The sequence below is a fragment of the Lynx rufus genome, unplaced genomic scaffold, assembly GCF_022079265.1.
Source record: "Lynx rufus isolate CCGP_SWC_20201006 ecotype Redwood Valley unplaced genomic scaffold, mLynRuf1.p SCAF_18, whole genome shotgun sequence".
Lineage (NCBI taxonomy): Eukaryota > Metazoa > Chordata > Mammalia > Carnivora > Felidae > Lynx > Lynx rufus.
The window spans coordinates 13,944,631-13,960,286 of NW_025814832.1; the positions used below are offsets into that span (position 1 = coordinate 13,944,631).

The window sequence follows — 15,656 nt, forward strand, 5'->3', positions numbered from 1 at the left end:
TTACAATCTGACAAAAATAGATGGATACATCCCACCTAGGAATGTTTTTGATATAAGGACTTCATTCTTGATATGAGCCAGCCTGCTACCTAAGCCCATTAGAAAACCCAAATCCTCTGAATAAAAGGCCTTTGGCTCGCTTTCTTGGAATTAAAAACAAGAAAATAAAATAATAAAAAGGTAAAATATCAAATTATTGAATACTTGAGTCCAGCGATCCCCATCAAAGCACAGTACAGACGTAAGAGTGCACTGGCTTTCACAACATGCTCTTCTTTCAGCCCCGAATACACAGACACATTGGGCTCCATCTCCACATCAGCTTCTTCCACAATGCGGGTACTTCTTACTGTGGGAAGAATGCCCATCAACTCCAGAAGAAGCTGCCTTCTCATTTGCCAAAGGACAGAACTACTGGTCTCTCTTTTTCTCTGTAAAAAATATAGAGCATGGAGCACTTACCAAGTCAAAAGGACATTCAAACAAAGCTCCCCAGTTAAACACTTGAAATTGACCCTTTTGAAGAGCCTGTCGTAACTGTAGAATCTCATTTTAACCAACTGATTAAAAACTGAAAATTCACTGATTCATTTGAAGAACACTCTATTCACACTAATCCAGATTGGCTATACAGAAAACACTAAGTTAATGACAATTTGAACTGTAAAATGTCATTTAAATACTTTCAAATACATAATGACTAACTGAGTCATATGTAATACAGTAGAAAGTGCTCACATTTTGGAGACAGGACATCTTGGGTTTAAACAAAGCTTTGCTATTAACTATGTACACTTAACTCTCTGAACTCCAGTGTCCTTAATGACAAGGAAATGAATATTAATAATATTTAACTCCTGGGGTGCATGGGTGGCTCAGGTTGAGTATCTAACTCGATTTTGGCTTAGGTCATGATCTCACAGTTGGCATTGGGCTCTGCGTGACACTGTGGAGGCTGCTTGGGATTCTCTCTCTCCCTCTCTCTCTGCCCCTGTCCTCCTGGCTTGCGCTCGCGCTCTCTCTCTCTCTCTCTCAAAATAAATAAGTAAATGCTAAAAAATAATAATGGTAATATTTAACTCCTAGGGCTGTTGTAATGAGGAGTTTATAAGTCTATCACCCTCATAGTTCTTGAGGCAGGGATAACATCTTAGTCATCTATTACTTGGCAGGGCCTAACATTGTGCCTGACATATAGCAAGCATACAGTATCTGTTAAATAGATGAAAGAATGAACAAAGGTAACACATATGAAAGCAGTTCTAAATTGTAAAGAACTAGGCAGATGTCAGTTATTATTTTTAAAATGGTTCTAAGTAAAATATGATAAACCTGCTTTAATAACATTAGCTTCAAATAAGAAAAATTTACTGCACATAAAGGACAATCACAAACAAGATGAGCATACCAAAGTGCTTAACACAGTGCATATAGAAGGTGTGCAGTAAATGTTAACTTCCCCTTAGAAATCAAGGCTTAAAATTAGTTCTCAAATGGGCTAGAAATAAAGTAGAACTTGTCTACAGAAAAGTATGGTGAGCCAGCAGCATAAAAAATAGGCTAGTGGGAACACCTGGATGGCTTAGCCATTTAAGCATCTGACTCAATTTCAGCTCTGGTCATGATCTCACAGTTTGTGAGTTTGAACCCTGCACTGGACTCTGCAATGATGGTGTGGAGCCTGCCTGGGATTCTCTCTTTCCCGCTCTCTCTCAAAAGCAACAAATAAACTTAAAAAATATATAGGCTGGAGGACTAAGCAGTACATATGCTACTGTCTAATTCATTGACATCAACAAGATAAAAATCAGTCTGCATAGATTCCTTCATAGGGATTGTTTTCAGAGTTACCATGAAATGTTCTTTGAAAAAGTGAAATATTTTGCAACTTAAAAACTGTTGCCAAATATAATATATATTCATCAATAGATGAATGAAAAAATAAAATGTAGTATATACATACAATGGAGTATTATTCAGCCTTGTAAAGGAAATGCTGATTCATGCTACAACATGCATGGACTTTGAAAACATAGAACAAGCCAAACCTAAAAAGAGAAATATTGTGTGACTCCACTTATATGAGGTACCTAGAATAGTCAAATTCATAGAGGCAGAAAGTAGAAAGAAGTTATCAGGGGCTGAAAGAAAGGAGAAATAGGGAATTATTGTTTAATGGGTACAGAGTTTCTGTTACAGATGATGAAAAAGTGCTGAAAATGAAGAGTGGTGATGGTTGCAATATATTGTGAATGTAATTAATGCCACAGAACTATACACTTAAAAATGATTAAAACAGTAAATTTTATATCATGTATATTTTACCATAATAAAAAAAGATACATATTAAAATTATAGACTATAATAACAACTTATTTTGATGACCTATTCTCATGGATCTGTCCCAGAACCCTAGAGATTCCCAAAACTCTTTCAGAGAGTCCAGAGGTAAAAAATATCTCCTTAAACATTATTTGCCTTTTCTACCCTCATTTTCTCACAAGCGTACAACACAGTTTTCCAAATATTCAACTCAGCCAGACATTAAAGAGATTTGCAAACATATAAAACAATACAACACTTCTCACTTTTTTTTTAATATGGTTATTTTTCATTAAAAATATGTTCATATTTAATAGGGTTATTATTAAAAAGTTATTTTTGCCATTTTTAAAGAATTAGGTATTTCATAACCTTCAGTTTTATTTCTAATATCATGAATATCAATAGATAAAAAGCACATAAATAAAAGCCCTTTGGTACCTTCAGTGATTTAAAATGTCAGGAGGTCCTAAGACTAGAAGTGTGAGAAGCACTGGTCTAATGACATCATTTTAAAAGTGTTTCTTCCTCTTTTACTAGTTGCCAAAATATCCTGATTCCTAGCCTATAAATATTATTTTTTTATTTTTTATTTTTTAAAATTTACATCCAAATTAGTCAGCATATAGTGCAACAATGATTTCAGGAGTAGATTCCTTAGTGCCCCTTACCCATTTAGCCCATCCCCCCTCCCACAACCCCTCCAGTAACCCTCAGTTTGTTCTCCATATTTATGAGTCTCTTCTGTTTTGTCCCCCGTCCTGTTTTTATATTATTTTTGTTTCCCTTCCCTTATGTTCATTTGTTTTGCCTCTTAAAGTCCTCATATGAGTGAAGTCATATGATTTTTGTCTAATTTCTCTAATTTCACTTAGCATAATACCCTCCAGTTCCATCCATGTAGTTGCAAATGGCAAGATTTCATTCTTTTTGATTGCCGAGTAATACTCCATTGTATGTATATGTGTGTGTGTGTGTGTGTGCATACACACACACACAAATATATATATATATATATATATATATATATATATATATATATATATATATATACCACATTTTTTTTTTATCCATTCATCCATCGATGGACATTTGGGCTCTTTCCATACTTGGGTATTGTTGATAATGCTGCTATAAACATGGGGGTGCATGTGTCCCTTTGAAACAGCACACCTGTATCCCATGGATAAATGCCTTAGTAGTGCAATTGCTGGGTCGTAGGGTAGTTCTAATTTTAGCCTATAAATATTTTTAATCTCACCTGCTGTCCATTTCGGATAAAAGTTCCAAACCAAGTCCGGACTTTTGCATTTGTTCCAAGAAGCAAACCACTAACAAAACAAACCAAGTCACTCACTCCATCTTCACTAGCTTCATTTTTAGTATGATCCAATGTCAAAGCCACTCCAAGGCCTGGCAAGTGACATTCTTCTACCTAACACAGCAAAGAAAACAAACTGAACTCAATCTCATAAGGAAAAGAGCCAGGACACTTCAGTGTTTAGATGTTTTAAAGCTTTTAAAGTTTAGAGGAGGACATATCACAAAACACAAAAACCCAGAAAGGAGGGGCACCTGGGTGGCTCAGTCGGTTGAGCGTCCGACTTCAGCCAGGTCACGATCTCACGGTCCGTGAGTTCGAGCCCCGCGTAGGGCTCTGGGCTGATGGCTCGGAGCCTGGAGCCTGCTTCCGATTCTGTGTCTCCCTCTCTCTCTGCCCCTCCCCCATTCATGCTCTGTCTCTCTCTGTCTCAAAAATAAATAAACGTTAAAAAAAAAAAAAAAAAAAAAAAAAAAAAAAAAAAACCCAGAAAGGAAAGTAATTCCAAATCTCTACAAGATTCTCAAATCATCTTGGGAAAGTTCCTGGTCATAATACAAAGGCTTCTGTCTTATAAAAATAATATCTCTTACCACCATGCCTCGGACCTTGAGGGCCTGAGAAGGATTCATTTTACATAAGAAGCGTAGGGCATCTGTCCTGCGCCTTCCTCCAAGACTTTCCTCATCTTGTCGTTCTCCATTTTTTATGAGACCCCTACAAACTGAACATTTAATAGCCTCTATTACTTTAAGCTTTTAAGTAGAATGTTAAAAAGAATTTCTTCAGTCTTTGAATTAATCATTTATGCGGAATAGACACTATAGAAGAAAATCATCAGGGAATTTGAAAGCATAGCAAAAGAAACTGGTCAAAATAAAGCAAAGAGTGAAAAGAGACAAAATGAACAGTGACCTGTGGTGCAATACCAAGTAGTCAAATATAATTAGGGTCTCAGAAAGAAAAACTGAATGGAAAACAAAAATATATTTGAAGAAATTTTTCTGAATTTGATAAAAACTATAAAACCAGAAGTTCAATAAACTTCAAGCAGGATAAACACAAAGAAATAATATTGAGATCCATCATAAGCAAATTTCTGAAAACCAGTGGAAAAGAGAAAATCTTAAAAGCAGCCACAAAGAAAAGACAAATAAAAGCAGCCAGAGGAAAACAGAAACATATACAGAGCAAGAGAAATTAAACTACCACAGACAATATAACAACATCTTTAAAGAGCTAAAAGAAGGGGAGGGGCACCCGGGTGGCTCAGTTGGTTAAGCATCCAACTTCAACTCAGGTCATGATCTCACAGTTCGTGGGTTCGAGCCCCACGTCAGGCTCTGTGCTGACAGCTCAGAGCCTAGAGCCTGCTTCGGGTTCCGTGTCTCCCTCTCTCTCTGCTCCTGCCCTGTTCACACTCTGTCTCTCTCTGTCTCTCTCAAAAATAAATAAGTATTAAAAAAAAATTTAAACCCAACAATAAAGAAATGTAAATGCCAAGAAAATAATTAAGCAAAGACATAAAGCTAACATGACAGTAGTTGAGATTAAATGGAATCCTAAAAAATTTCAATCCAAATGAAGGAAAAGAAAAAGGAAGCAAATAACAAGATGATACACTTAAATCTAACTACCACAATAATCACATTGAATGATCTACATAAATGGTCTAAATACTCCAAAAGCAGAGACTGCAACTAAGTTTTTTTAAAAAACAAGATTCAACTATACTTGTCTATAAGAAACCCACCTTAAAGATACAGATTTTTTTAAAATTTTTTTTATACATTTATTTATTTTTGATAGACAAAGGGAGACAGAGCACAAGTGAGGAAGGGGCAGAGAGAGGAGACACAGAATCCGAAGTAGGTTCCAGGCTCTGAGCTGTCAGCACAGAGCCTGAGGTGGGGCTCGAACTCACAAACCACGAGATCATGACCTGAGCGGAAGTCGGACGCTTAACCGACTGAGCCACCCAGGTGCCCCAAGATACAGATTTTTTTAAAGATGGATATATACCATACAAACACTAATTGTAAGCTGCTATGACTGTATTATTGAAGTACACTTCAAAAGAAGGTATATTACCAAGGATAAAGAAGAATATTTTATAATGAAAAAGGCTTAATTCATCATAATGATATAACAATCCTAAATGTACATGGACCCAAACATAGCTTCAGAATTAATGAAGCAGGGCTTCTGGGTGGCTCAGTTGGTTGAGCATCCAATTCTTGATGTCATCTCAGATCATGATTCCAGGGTGGTGAGATTGAGCCCCTCACCAGGCTCTGCGCTGAGTGTGGAGTCTGCTTAAGATTCTTTCTCTCCCGGGGGGTGCCTGGGTGGCTCGGTTGGTTGAGCGTCTGACTTTGGCTTAGGTCATGATCTTGCAGTTCACAGGTTCGAGCCCCGCATCGGGCTGTGTTCTGATGGCTCAGAGCCTGGAGCCTGCTTTGGATTCTGTGTCTCCCTCTCTCTCTGCCCCTTCCTAGCTCATGCTCTGTCTCTCAAAAATGAATAAACATTAAAAAAAATTTTTTTTTTTAAAGATTCTTTCTCTCCCGGGAACCTGGGTGGCTCAGTCTTTAAGCATCTGACTTCAGCTCAGGTCATGATCTCACAGTTCATGAGTTCAAGTCCCACGTCGGGTAAGCTCATGCCCCACTTCAGGTGAGCTGGAGCCCCGCTTCAGGGGAACACAAGACCTGCTTTGGGTGAGACCCACCTCTCTCTCTGCCTCTGCCCTTCCTGGGATTCTCTCTCTCTCTGCCCCTCACTCACTTATACCCTCTCTCTCTAAAAAAAAAAAAAAAAGATTCTCTCTCTCTCTCTCTCTTCCTCCCCAGCCCGCACGCACACACTTTCTCTCTCTCAAAATAAAAAATAAAATAAAATCTTTTTTAAAAATTAGTGAAGCAAAAACAAGATGAAAGTAGACATAGACAAATCCACAATTATGTTTGGAGATGTCAACATTCCTCTCTTAGTAACTGATAGACAATGTAGACAGAAAATCAACAATAAGACAGTTTTTACAAAGAACTTTTACATACCTTATGATATATTCAATAAATCTCTTAGAAATGTAAGAGAGGGGTACCTGGATGGCTCAGTCACTTAAGCATCTGACTTTGGCTCAGATCATGATCTCATCCTGCATCAGGCTCCCTGCTGTCAGTGCAGGGCCGGCTTTGGATCCTCAGTCCCCCTCTCTCTCTGCCCCTCCCCTGCTTGTGTCTCTCTCTCTCTCAAAAATAAACAAACATTAAAAAAAAAATGTAAGGGAAATGTTATTATTAATATCTCATTTTATAGAATGGAAGTATCTTGATGGAGATACACAAAAAGTGAGTGACAAAACTAGAAATTACAACCGCCAGATCCAGTGCTTTTTCCTCTTTGGCTCCCAATTCACAACCTTGCTCAATGAATGTTTTTATTTCAATATCACACAGATCCAAACAACAATGTTCAATCAGTAGTAGTTTGAAACAGAGGTGAAAATTTTAGTTGATTTTCTCAGTTTTGACTCTATCCTTTTTGTAAATTGACAACAATAAGGCTAAAAACCAAAGGGTTTGATTGCTGCTATTTCTGATTACTTATGCCTTGTATTGTATTCTGGCTAATTCACAGACAAGTCTTCTTCCCATTGCTCCATAAGCATCGGACTATATCTTCTAGTTCTTTAGTATTTTTTACTATCCTATTATTGCACTGGTGACTAAAGGCAAAAAAAAAATTTGGGGGTTGCATTCTTTTTTTTAAGTTTATTTCAAGAGAGACAGAGACATTGTGAATGAGGGAGGGGCAGAGAGAGAGGGGGAGAAAGAGAATCCCGAGCAGGCACCATACTGTCAACACAGAGCCCAATGCAGGGCTCAAATACAAAACCGTGAGATCATGACCTGAGCTGAAACCAAGAGCTGGATGTTTAACCAACTGAGCCACCCAGGCACCCCTATTGCATACTTACCATATTTAAATTGATAATCTCAAAACAATTTTGAAATTTTCTAAACCCAATACTTCTACAATGAATACTCACTAATAAACTTTCCAGAGATAAAATCTCAAATGAAAGCCCATAAATATTTCTTTGTAGCACAAAAAATAGGTCTTGAACCTACACCAGCAAATCTCTTCAATATCCTATTTTAAAATTACGTTTTACCTTCATTAAAACTATCAGGAACATTGGCCACCAACAGACATAAGAACCAAGCACCATTTCTAACATGTAGCAAAGCTTCAGCTACATCCACTATAGGAAGCAGAGAAGGGAGCTCTACAAGAAAACAAAATCAATGTTACTAAGGAGTGATATTTCACAAACATCATTTAAGAGCAATAAATTTAGGGGTGCCTCAGTTGCTCAGTTGGTTGAGCGTCTGACTTTGGCTCAGATCATGATCTCACAGTTCATGAGTTCGAGCCCTGCAGTGGGCTCTGTGCTGACAGCTCCCAGCCTGGAGCCTGCTTCAGATTCTGTGTCTCCCTCTCTCTCTGCCCCTCCACCACTCACACTGTCTCTCTCTCCTTCAAAAATAAATAAACATCAAAAAAAAAAAAAAGAGCAATAACTTTAGGGGGAAAAAAGCAATAAATTAAGGTACTTTCTTTTCATAGTCCAGAACAAACTGTCCAGCCACATGTGGCTATTTAAATTTAAATTAATTGGTGCACCTGGCTGGTGCAGTCCATAGAGCACAAGACTCTGGATCTCAGGGTTGTAAATTCGAGGCCCACAATGGGTAGAGAGAGTACTTAAAAATAAAACCTTTTACAGGGGCGCCTGGGTGGCGCAGTCGGCTAAGCGTCCGACTTCAGCCAGGTCACGATCTCGCGGTCTGTGAGTTCGAGCCCCGCGTCGGGCTCTGGGCTGATGGCTCAGAGCCTGGAGCCTGTTTCCGATTCTGTGTCTCCCTCTCTCTCTGCCCCTCCCCCGTTCATGCTCTGTCTCTCTCTGTCCCAAAAATAAATAAACGTTGAAAAAAAAAAAAAATTAAAAAAAAAATAAAACCTTTTACAAAAACAAATAAATGGATAAATAAGCTTAAATTAATTAAAATTAAATAAAATTAAAAATAGCTCAGTTACACTGGCTACATGTCCAGTAAACCGTAACTACATGTGACTAGTGGCTACTGTATTAGAAAGCACAATATAGAACAATGCCACTGCTACAGTCGGCAGTGTTGGTCAAGAGTTACTTGCATGAAAATCTTTGCATTTTTATGTCCTCCACCTTTTTAATCCCATTCAAAATTAGTAAACTGAAATATTTTAATCCTCCCACAGGCATTGTCTTAACTTTTAGTTTTTTATATTCCACTTATCAATTTACCCTTTGCTTTTTTCACTTACATATTATGACCACCTTCAAAAATCATTAAATTTCTTCAAATACACTCTGTTAATGGCTGCATAACATGTCATACTATGGAAATAATATAATTTACTAAATCATTGTCCTATTATTAGCCATTTTTTAAGGTATATTTTTATAAAATATGTAAAATAACACAATATTCAAAGTTAAGAAGTTACACAGTATCATATAACAAGAAACTATATTTGTAATGTATCTTAGCAGTCATTACCTGCTTGTAAAATACAAAGTACATCTGCAGCTTCCTCCAAATAGACTGGACTCTCAAATAGCTCAGATGACTTAAAAAAAAATTCTCCACTGGACTCAGACACCTTAAAAAAGAAAAACAAATAAAAGAAATGATGAACTCTATTAATTTCAGATAAGCCCTCACTATTTTTATAATTATCTGTTGAGCTTACAGATCATGTCTCTTAATATGTCATTAATATACTCGCAGCAGAATATGCAGTATTGGATAAATTTGATCGAATGTAATCACAATTAGTCACATTAATTATTATTCAGACATGGCAATCTGGGTCTCAATAATTTATTTCTATATAAATATTTGGAAACATCTGGAATTAAAGACAAGCCAAACAAATGAACTAGGAATGCCACCTACAAAAGTTGTAGCTCAATAAAAGGCAAAAAACAGTAAACTTAAAGCAGTATAACAAATATAAACAATATAAACAATTCCAAATGAACTGCAGGAAAACCAAAAAATAAAAATGTAGGTCAACAGAAGTACCCAACTTTTTAAAAAATATCCTACAGCAGTTTCATCACACTTTCCATTTGCTACAGAGTTCTGAACTGAAAAACTGGAAACCTCCCAGAGGACAAAGATCACTTATTTTACTAGAGCCATCAAGTTAGGTATTAAGAAAAAGATGTAGGGAAAATATTGATTGAATTAAGACTATTAGGGGCACCTGGGTGGCTCAGTCAATTAAGCATCCGACTTCAGCTCAGGTCATGATTTCCAGTTTTGTGAGTTTGAGCCCCGCATCGGGCTCTGTGACGACAACTTAGAGCAGGGAGCCTGCTTTGGATTCTGTGTTTCCCTCTTTCTCTACCCCTCCCCCCTCTCTCAAAAGTAAACTTAAAAAAAAAAAATTAAGACTATTAGTATAGAAGAGAGTAGAAAGAAATAATTGTTTGTAATAGAAAAAACATTTTTTAAAAAATTTCTAACATATACTGGAATTTAAAAAAACAAATAAATTTTTAAAAATAAAAAAATAAAGATTTCTAACATATCTCTTTTTTTTTTCTTTTTTTTTTCTAACATATCTTAAACACTATCCAAAACTGACTAACTGTACCACCCACCACCACCAGTATTTTCTCTGGAAATAGAATTTAGAGGGTTTGGGTCCACAATGTATAAAACTAAACATTTTTTTAGAAAAAAAAATTTTTTTAAAAATTTGTTTAAGTTTATTTATTTTTGAGAGAGAGAGAGAGCAAGCAGGGGAGGGGTAGAGAGGGAGACACAGAATTCGAAGCAGGCTCCAGGCTCTGAGCTGTCAGCACAGAGCCCAACATGGGGCTTGAACTCACGAACTGCACAATCATGACCTGAGCCAAAGTCAGACACTTAACTGACTGAGCCATCCAGGAGCCCCAGAAAAAAAGTTAAGTTTTTTTTTTTTTGACAGAGAGAGAGAGTATGCACATACATGTGCACAGAAGTGAGAGAGGGGCAGAGAGAGGCGGGGAAGAGAGAATCATAAGCAGGCTCCAAGCTGTCAGTGCAGAGCCCTACACAGGGCTCAGTCTCAGGAACCGTGAGGTCATGACCCGAGCCAAAACCAAGCATCAGATGCTTAACTGACTAAGCCACCTAGGCACCCCAAAACTAAACTTTATTATAAACAAATTGACCTTGAAATTCTAACAGTAAAGAACTTTTGCCTCTGAAACTCTGGGCTTAAGATATGAGCCATCTTAATATAAAGATCCTGTTGAAATAGCCAAATTATGGAAAGAGCCTAAATGTCCATCAACTGATGAATGGATAAAGAAATTGTGGTTTATATACACAATGGAATACTACTTGGCAATGAGAAAGAATGAAATATGGCTTTTGTAGCAACATGGATGGAACTGGAGCATGTTATGCTAAGTGAAATAAATCAGAGAAAGAAAGATACCATATGTTTTCACTCTTACGTGGATCCTGAGAAACTTAACAGAAGACCATGGTGGAGGGGAAGGAAAAAAAAAAATGTTAGAGAGGGAGGGAGCCAAACCATAAGAGACTCTTACAAACTGAGAATAAACTGAGGGTTGATGGGGGTGGGAGGGAGGGGAAAGTGGGTGAAGGGCATTGAGGAGGGCACCTGTTGGGATGAGCACTGCGTGTTGTATGGAAACCCATTTGACAATAAATTTCCTATTTAAAAAAAAAAAAGAAATCACATATATTTTCTATTTATGCTGTATAATATTTTATGAGGGAAATTACATCCTATAAAGGTATTATCAAATTTGGTAATTTGTACAAGTCTTGAGCTACGTACCCTTCTAAATATCAAAAAGGCATTATATGGAATCCATACAGAAAAAAAACCCTAGAATAGAAAATTCATCATAGGTATAAATGAGAAAAAATAGTAGTTAGAGAAAGAAAGCCTTTAAGGTAGGCATTTAATATCTTTTTAAGACTTTTGGGGAGCCTGGGTGGCTCAGTCAGTTAAGCATCTGACTCTTGATTTTGGCTCAGGTCATAGTCTAAAGCCCCACCTTGGGCTCTGTTCTGACATCACAGATCCTGCTTGGAATTCTCTCTCCCTCTCTCTCTGCCACCCCAAAATAAGTAAATAAACTTAAATATTTTATATATATATCCATAAGTTTATTTATTTGTATATTATTATATTACTTATATAATAATATAATTATACATTATATATAATTATATATTATATACATTATATTTAATTATTATATATTATTATATAATTATTATATTATTTATATATATATTAATATATACCCCTTTAAGCCTTTCAAAGGAAAACACAAAACAAATAGAAATATGTGTAGAAGAGGGGCGCCTGGGTGGCTCAGTCAGTTAAGCGGCCGACTTTGGCTCAGGTCATGATCTTGCGGTCCATGAGTTCGAGCCCCTTGTCGGGCTCTGTGCTGACAGCTCAGAGCCTGAAGCCTGTTTCAGATTCTGTGTCTCTCTCTCTCCCTGACCCTCCCCTGTTCATCCTCTGTCTCTCCCTGTCTCAAAAAAAAATAAAACGTTAAAAAAAAAAAAAGAAATATGTGTAGAAGAGTATACAACCTGCCTGCCTTCTTGCTTGTTTTCTACTTTTTATGTGTAGACATCAAATCATGCATAGTTTGAGGTGTGATTAAAATAAATGCCTCTTGGAGTTCCTGGGTGGCTCTGTGGGTTGAGCATCTGACTCTTCGTTTCAGCTAAGGTCACGATCCCAGGGTCATGGGATCCAGGCAGTGTTGGGCTCCACGCTAAGCATGGAGCCTGCTTAAGATTCTCTTTCTCTCTCCCTCCCTCTGCTCCCTTCCCCTACTTACTCTCTCTTTCTCTCTCTCTCTAAAAAATTTTTTTAAAAATGCACCTTGTTCATAATTGCCAACAGCTCACTAAGCACAAGACGCAATCGACGAGGTGAATCACTGTGTTCAAACTCTAATGTCAGTCCATGCTGAAGCTGTGATACCAGGATGCTCTCTCCACTGCCTCCTCCAAGTTTATGCCTAATAAAGCACAAATGTGTACAACAATTATGAGAACACTGGCACAAAAATAGCATAAAATTATCTTTTGTTGAAATAATCTACAAAAGAATGTATGAATTATTTTCATACATTTCATGAAAATAATACTTCTGAAATACTATTTAGTTTGCCTATTTCAAAAATTCACAACCTATATAAAGACACCAGCTAATAGTTAACACCCACTTACATGAACAGTTGCTCACTCTTGGATTCACAATAAGCAGGGAAGGACCAAACAACTGCCCAGAATTTGGGGAAATCAATATAAGCTTAAAAAGCCTCCCAGTAAATACTTCTACTTTTAGGGGAACTTACCCTACCCACTTCCCGCTGAAACCAACTGGCCTATTCAGTTTAGCATGTATACAACAATATGTGTAGCCAAAATTCTCTACACAACATTTTAGAATATGGAATTCTAGAATTTTAACTATAAATAGAAAAGAACTAAGTAAAATGCTCTCCAAAGTTTAGATTCTCAATCTTTTCTGGGGGAGTGCATCCAATAAAAAGTCCTAAAATCTCCAAAAAATATTTGACTCCCTCTTCTTTAACAAATCCGAGTAAATCCCAGTCCACATATTATATAACACAACATTACCTAAGCTGCTGTTCTTTGCTGGCATCCTGTTCTAAAGCATGAAAGTCCACTGACAACAATGCAACAATAGAGTTGACAGCTTCCACTCCAGAGAGAAGACGAAGGATGAGTTTTTTATCTTGAGCCCAGCTCTGGCTCTGGTCAGCAGGAGCACAAAGTGCCATTCGCACCAAGCAGGGCAGAAGAAGTCTCAATTCTGGATCACTTAAAGATGCCAACCGAACAACATCCACTTTCTGCATTGCCTCAAAAGCAAAAGGGCTGACAAACTGAAGGCTTGTACACTCAGCCATTATCACTGTTGATCCTAATGGTAAAAAAAAAAAACAACAACAACAACAAAAACGAAAGTAGGTGTATAACTCCTACATGTATGAATGCCCCTCTTTTTAAAAACCCTAAGAAGTGTGGTCTATCTTTAATATGCCTCTATGTTGGCTGTTTCAGGCACATGTGAAGGCTCCCTATGTTTTTACTCCCACCTAGAAAACGAAAAAGAAAGCAGAGTATATTAACATTTCCTCCAGCCCTCGGGATCTTCTAATACTTATTTTGCAAAGAAGAAATATGAAGCCCAGAGAGATTAGGTAACAGACATATAATGATTACTACTAGTAGCAAAATCCTAGGCTGAACCCTCATCTATTAAATCGCAGTCCAAGACTTTCTCCACTGCATCAATCATCTGAGCACCGCAATGCAAATAAAAGTAGCATAGTTAAGAATGTGTTCCTCGTCCATATCTCTTTAGCTTCTTATGCCTATCCAACAAATGTAAAAAACTTACTCTTCTCTTTCCCACCCTCCACCAGTCAATAAATGCACTGCTAAATCTCCTCACTAGGTAGAAGCAATGCCAGACTCAACGTCCTCAAGGCCGTAACACTATCCTAATGTCCCCTGGGTTGCTTGGTAAAAAATTGCTGTGGAGCTACAATTAGCTATGGGAGAAGGATGAGTTCCACTTGAGCACTTCTCTTATCTTCACTAATCAGAAGCTTTAAAAAAAAAAAAAAAAAAAGGCAGGGAGCAGGTGGCCAAAGCCATCCCCTCCAATCCATCAGACTAGCAAAATCATGGGTTAACAGAGTCGTGGGCAGAAACGCTACTTTGTTTTTAAACAAGAGGAGCTGGCCTTTTAACACAGGGGCGGGCTGAGGGAGCAGTGGCGCCAAGCAAGACCGGTGTGTGTTCACAGGTCTCGCCCTCAGCGTAACGAGAACCAACCAGTCCCCCTGGCAGAGAAATGTAAGGCCAGTGACCGACGTGGACCGGAGAACGAGCTGAGGCCTGAGAAACGGAAGCTTCATACCTCAAGATTTACCCTCCAACCTCCCGGGACTCAACACCGATTCCGCGCCCTAGAGGCGGGACACGGTAGAAATCGAGAGCGCGGCCCAAAGTTGGGCCTAGGCGAAAATCCGCATTCGCCAAACCCAGCTGTGCCCTGAATCGACACAGGCACCAAAAACCCAGACGCCGGGACCAATGGGGTCGGCAGTGCGATAGGGCTGGATGGGGACACCGCACAAAGGCAGAAACCGCACTGAAGGGAGGGGAAAGCGGAGGGGACTGTTTCAACCTGCACCCAGCACCTTCATTCATCCCCTGCGTCTGGCTCCCGTCGGCCACCGTACTGGACTGAGAGGAAGGCTGTCTGCAAAGGAAACCCAGAGACGTCCGCGCTGATGCAACGGTGCGCGTGCGCGGTCCCACCTCTTCCTTCCCGTCCCCTTAACTGCATTCCCGAAGATTTAAAATGTTGCTTTCGGTTTCTTCTTCCAAAATCTATCACTTTTATCCTTTCCGATTAAATCTTTAAGCCCCTCTGACCTGCAGTTTCATCTTCACAGGATTTTTGTGGCACTTGAATGACATAACGTATGTGAAAGAAACGTTAAAGTTGTTTCCACCATCCTTTGACCGGAACACTAATGACTGCACCCTTTTTTCTGTCCCTGCCTATGCCTCCCTAGCACTTAAGCTCTGGAATCGTAGGATTTATAGGCGAATTTAAAAATTAATCTTTTCCTGATCTTTCGCTCTTGACCTCATACCCTCATAGTCACAAGTTAAACATTTTAGTTTCGGGTTTCTATGCCTTCGGGTCCGGGGTTGGGGGATGGGCAAAATGGGTGAAGGGAAGTGGGAGGTACAGGCTTTTAGTTATGGAATGAATAACTAACTCCCTTACAACATAGAGACTATAGTCAATGGTATTGTAATAGATGGTAGCTACACTTATGGTGAGCCTAGAGTATAAC

General features: G+C 38.3%; 1 protein-coding gene across 2 annotated transcripts in view; it reads right to left on the reverse strand.

Moving 5' to 3' along the window:
* The window catches only part of INTS2 (integrator complex subunit 2), a 61,317-nt gene extending 46,302 nt beyond the window's left edge, over nucleotides 1–15,015 (reverse strand). The window contains exons 1-8 of one of the 2 annotated variants that reach the window (XM_047080926.1): nucleotides 14,988–15,015; nucleotides 13,393–13,699; nucleotides 12,629–12,767; nucleotides 9,253–9,355; nucleotides 7,824–7,937; nucleotides 4,237–4,367; nucleotides 3,584–3,757; nucleotides 205–431 (exon numbers count right to left, since the gene is read on the reverse strand). In XM_047080926.1, coding sequence (XP_046936882.1) covers nucleotides 205–431; nucleotides 3,584–3,757; nucleotides 4,237–4,367; nucleotides 7,824–7,937; nucleotides 9,253–9,355; nucleotides 12,629–12,767; nucleotides 13,393–13,699; nucleotides 14,988–14,997 — 1,205 coding nt within the window. In that variant the 5' untranslated portion in view covers nucleotides 14,998–15,015. Of the gene's footprint in view, nucleotides 1–204; nucleotides 432–3,583; nucleotides 3,758–4,236; nucleotides 4,368–7,823; nucleotides 7,938–9,252; nucleotides 9,356–12,628; nucleotides 12,768–13,392; nucleotides 13,700–14,974 lie in introns of both variants that reach the window. The other variant, XM_047080925.1, reaches the window with a different exon arrangement.
* Between the last annotated feature and the right edge of the window lie 641 nt (nucleotides 15,016–15,656).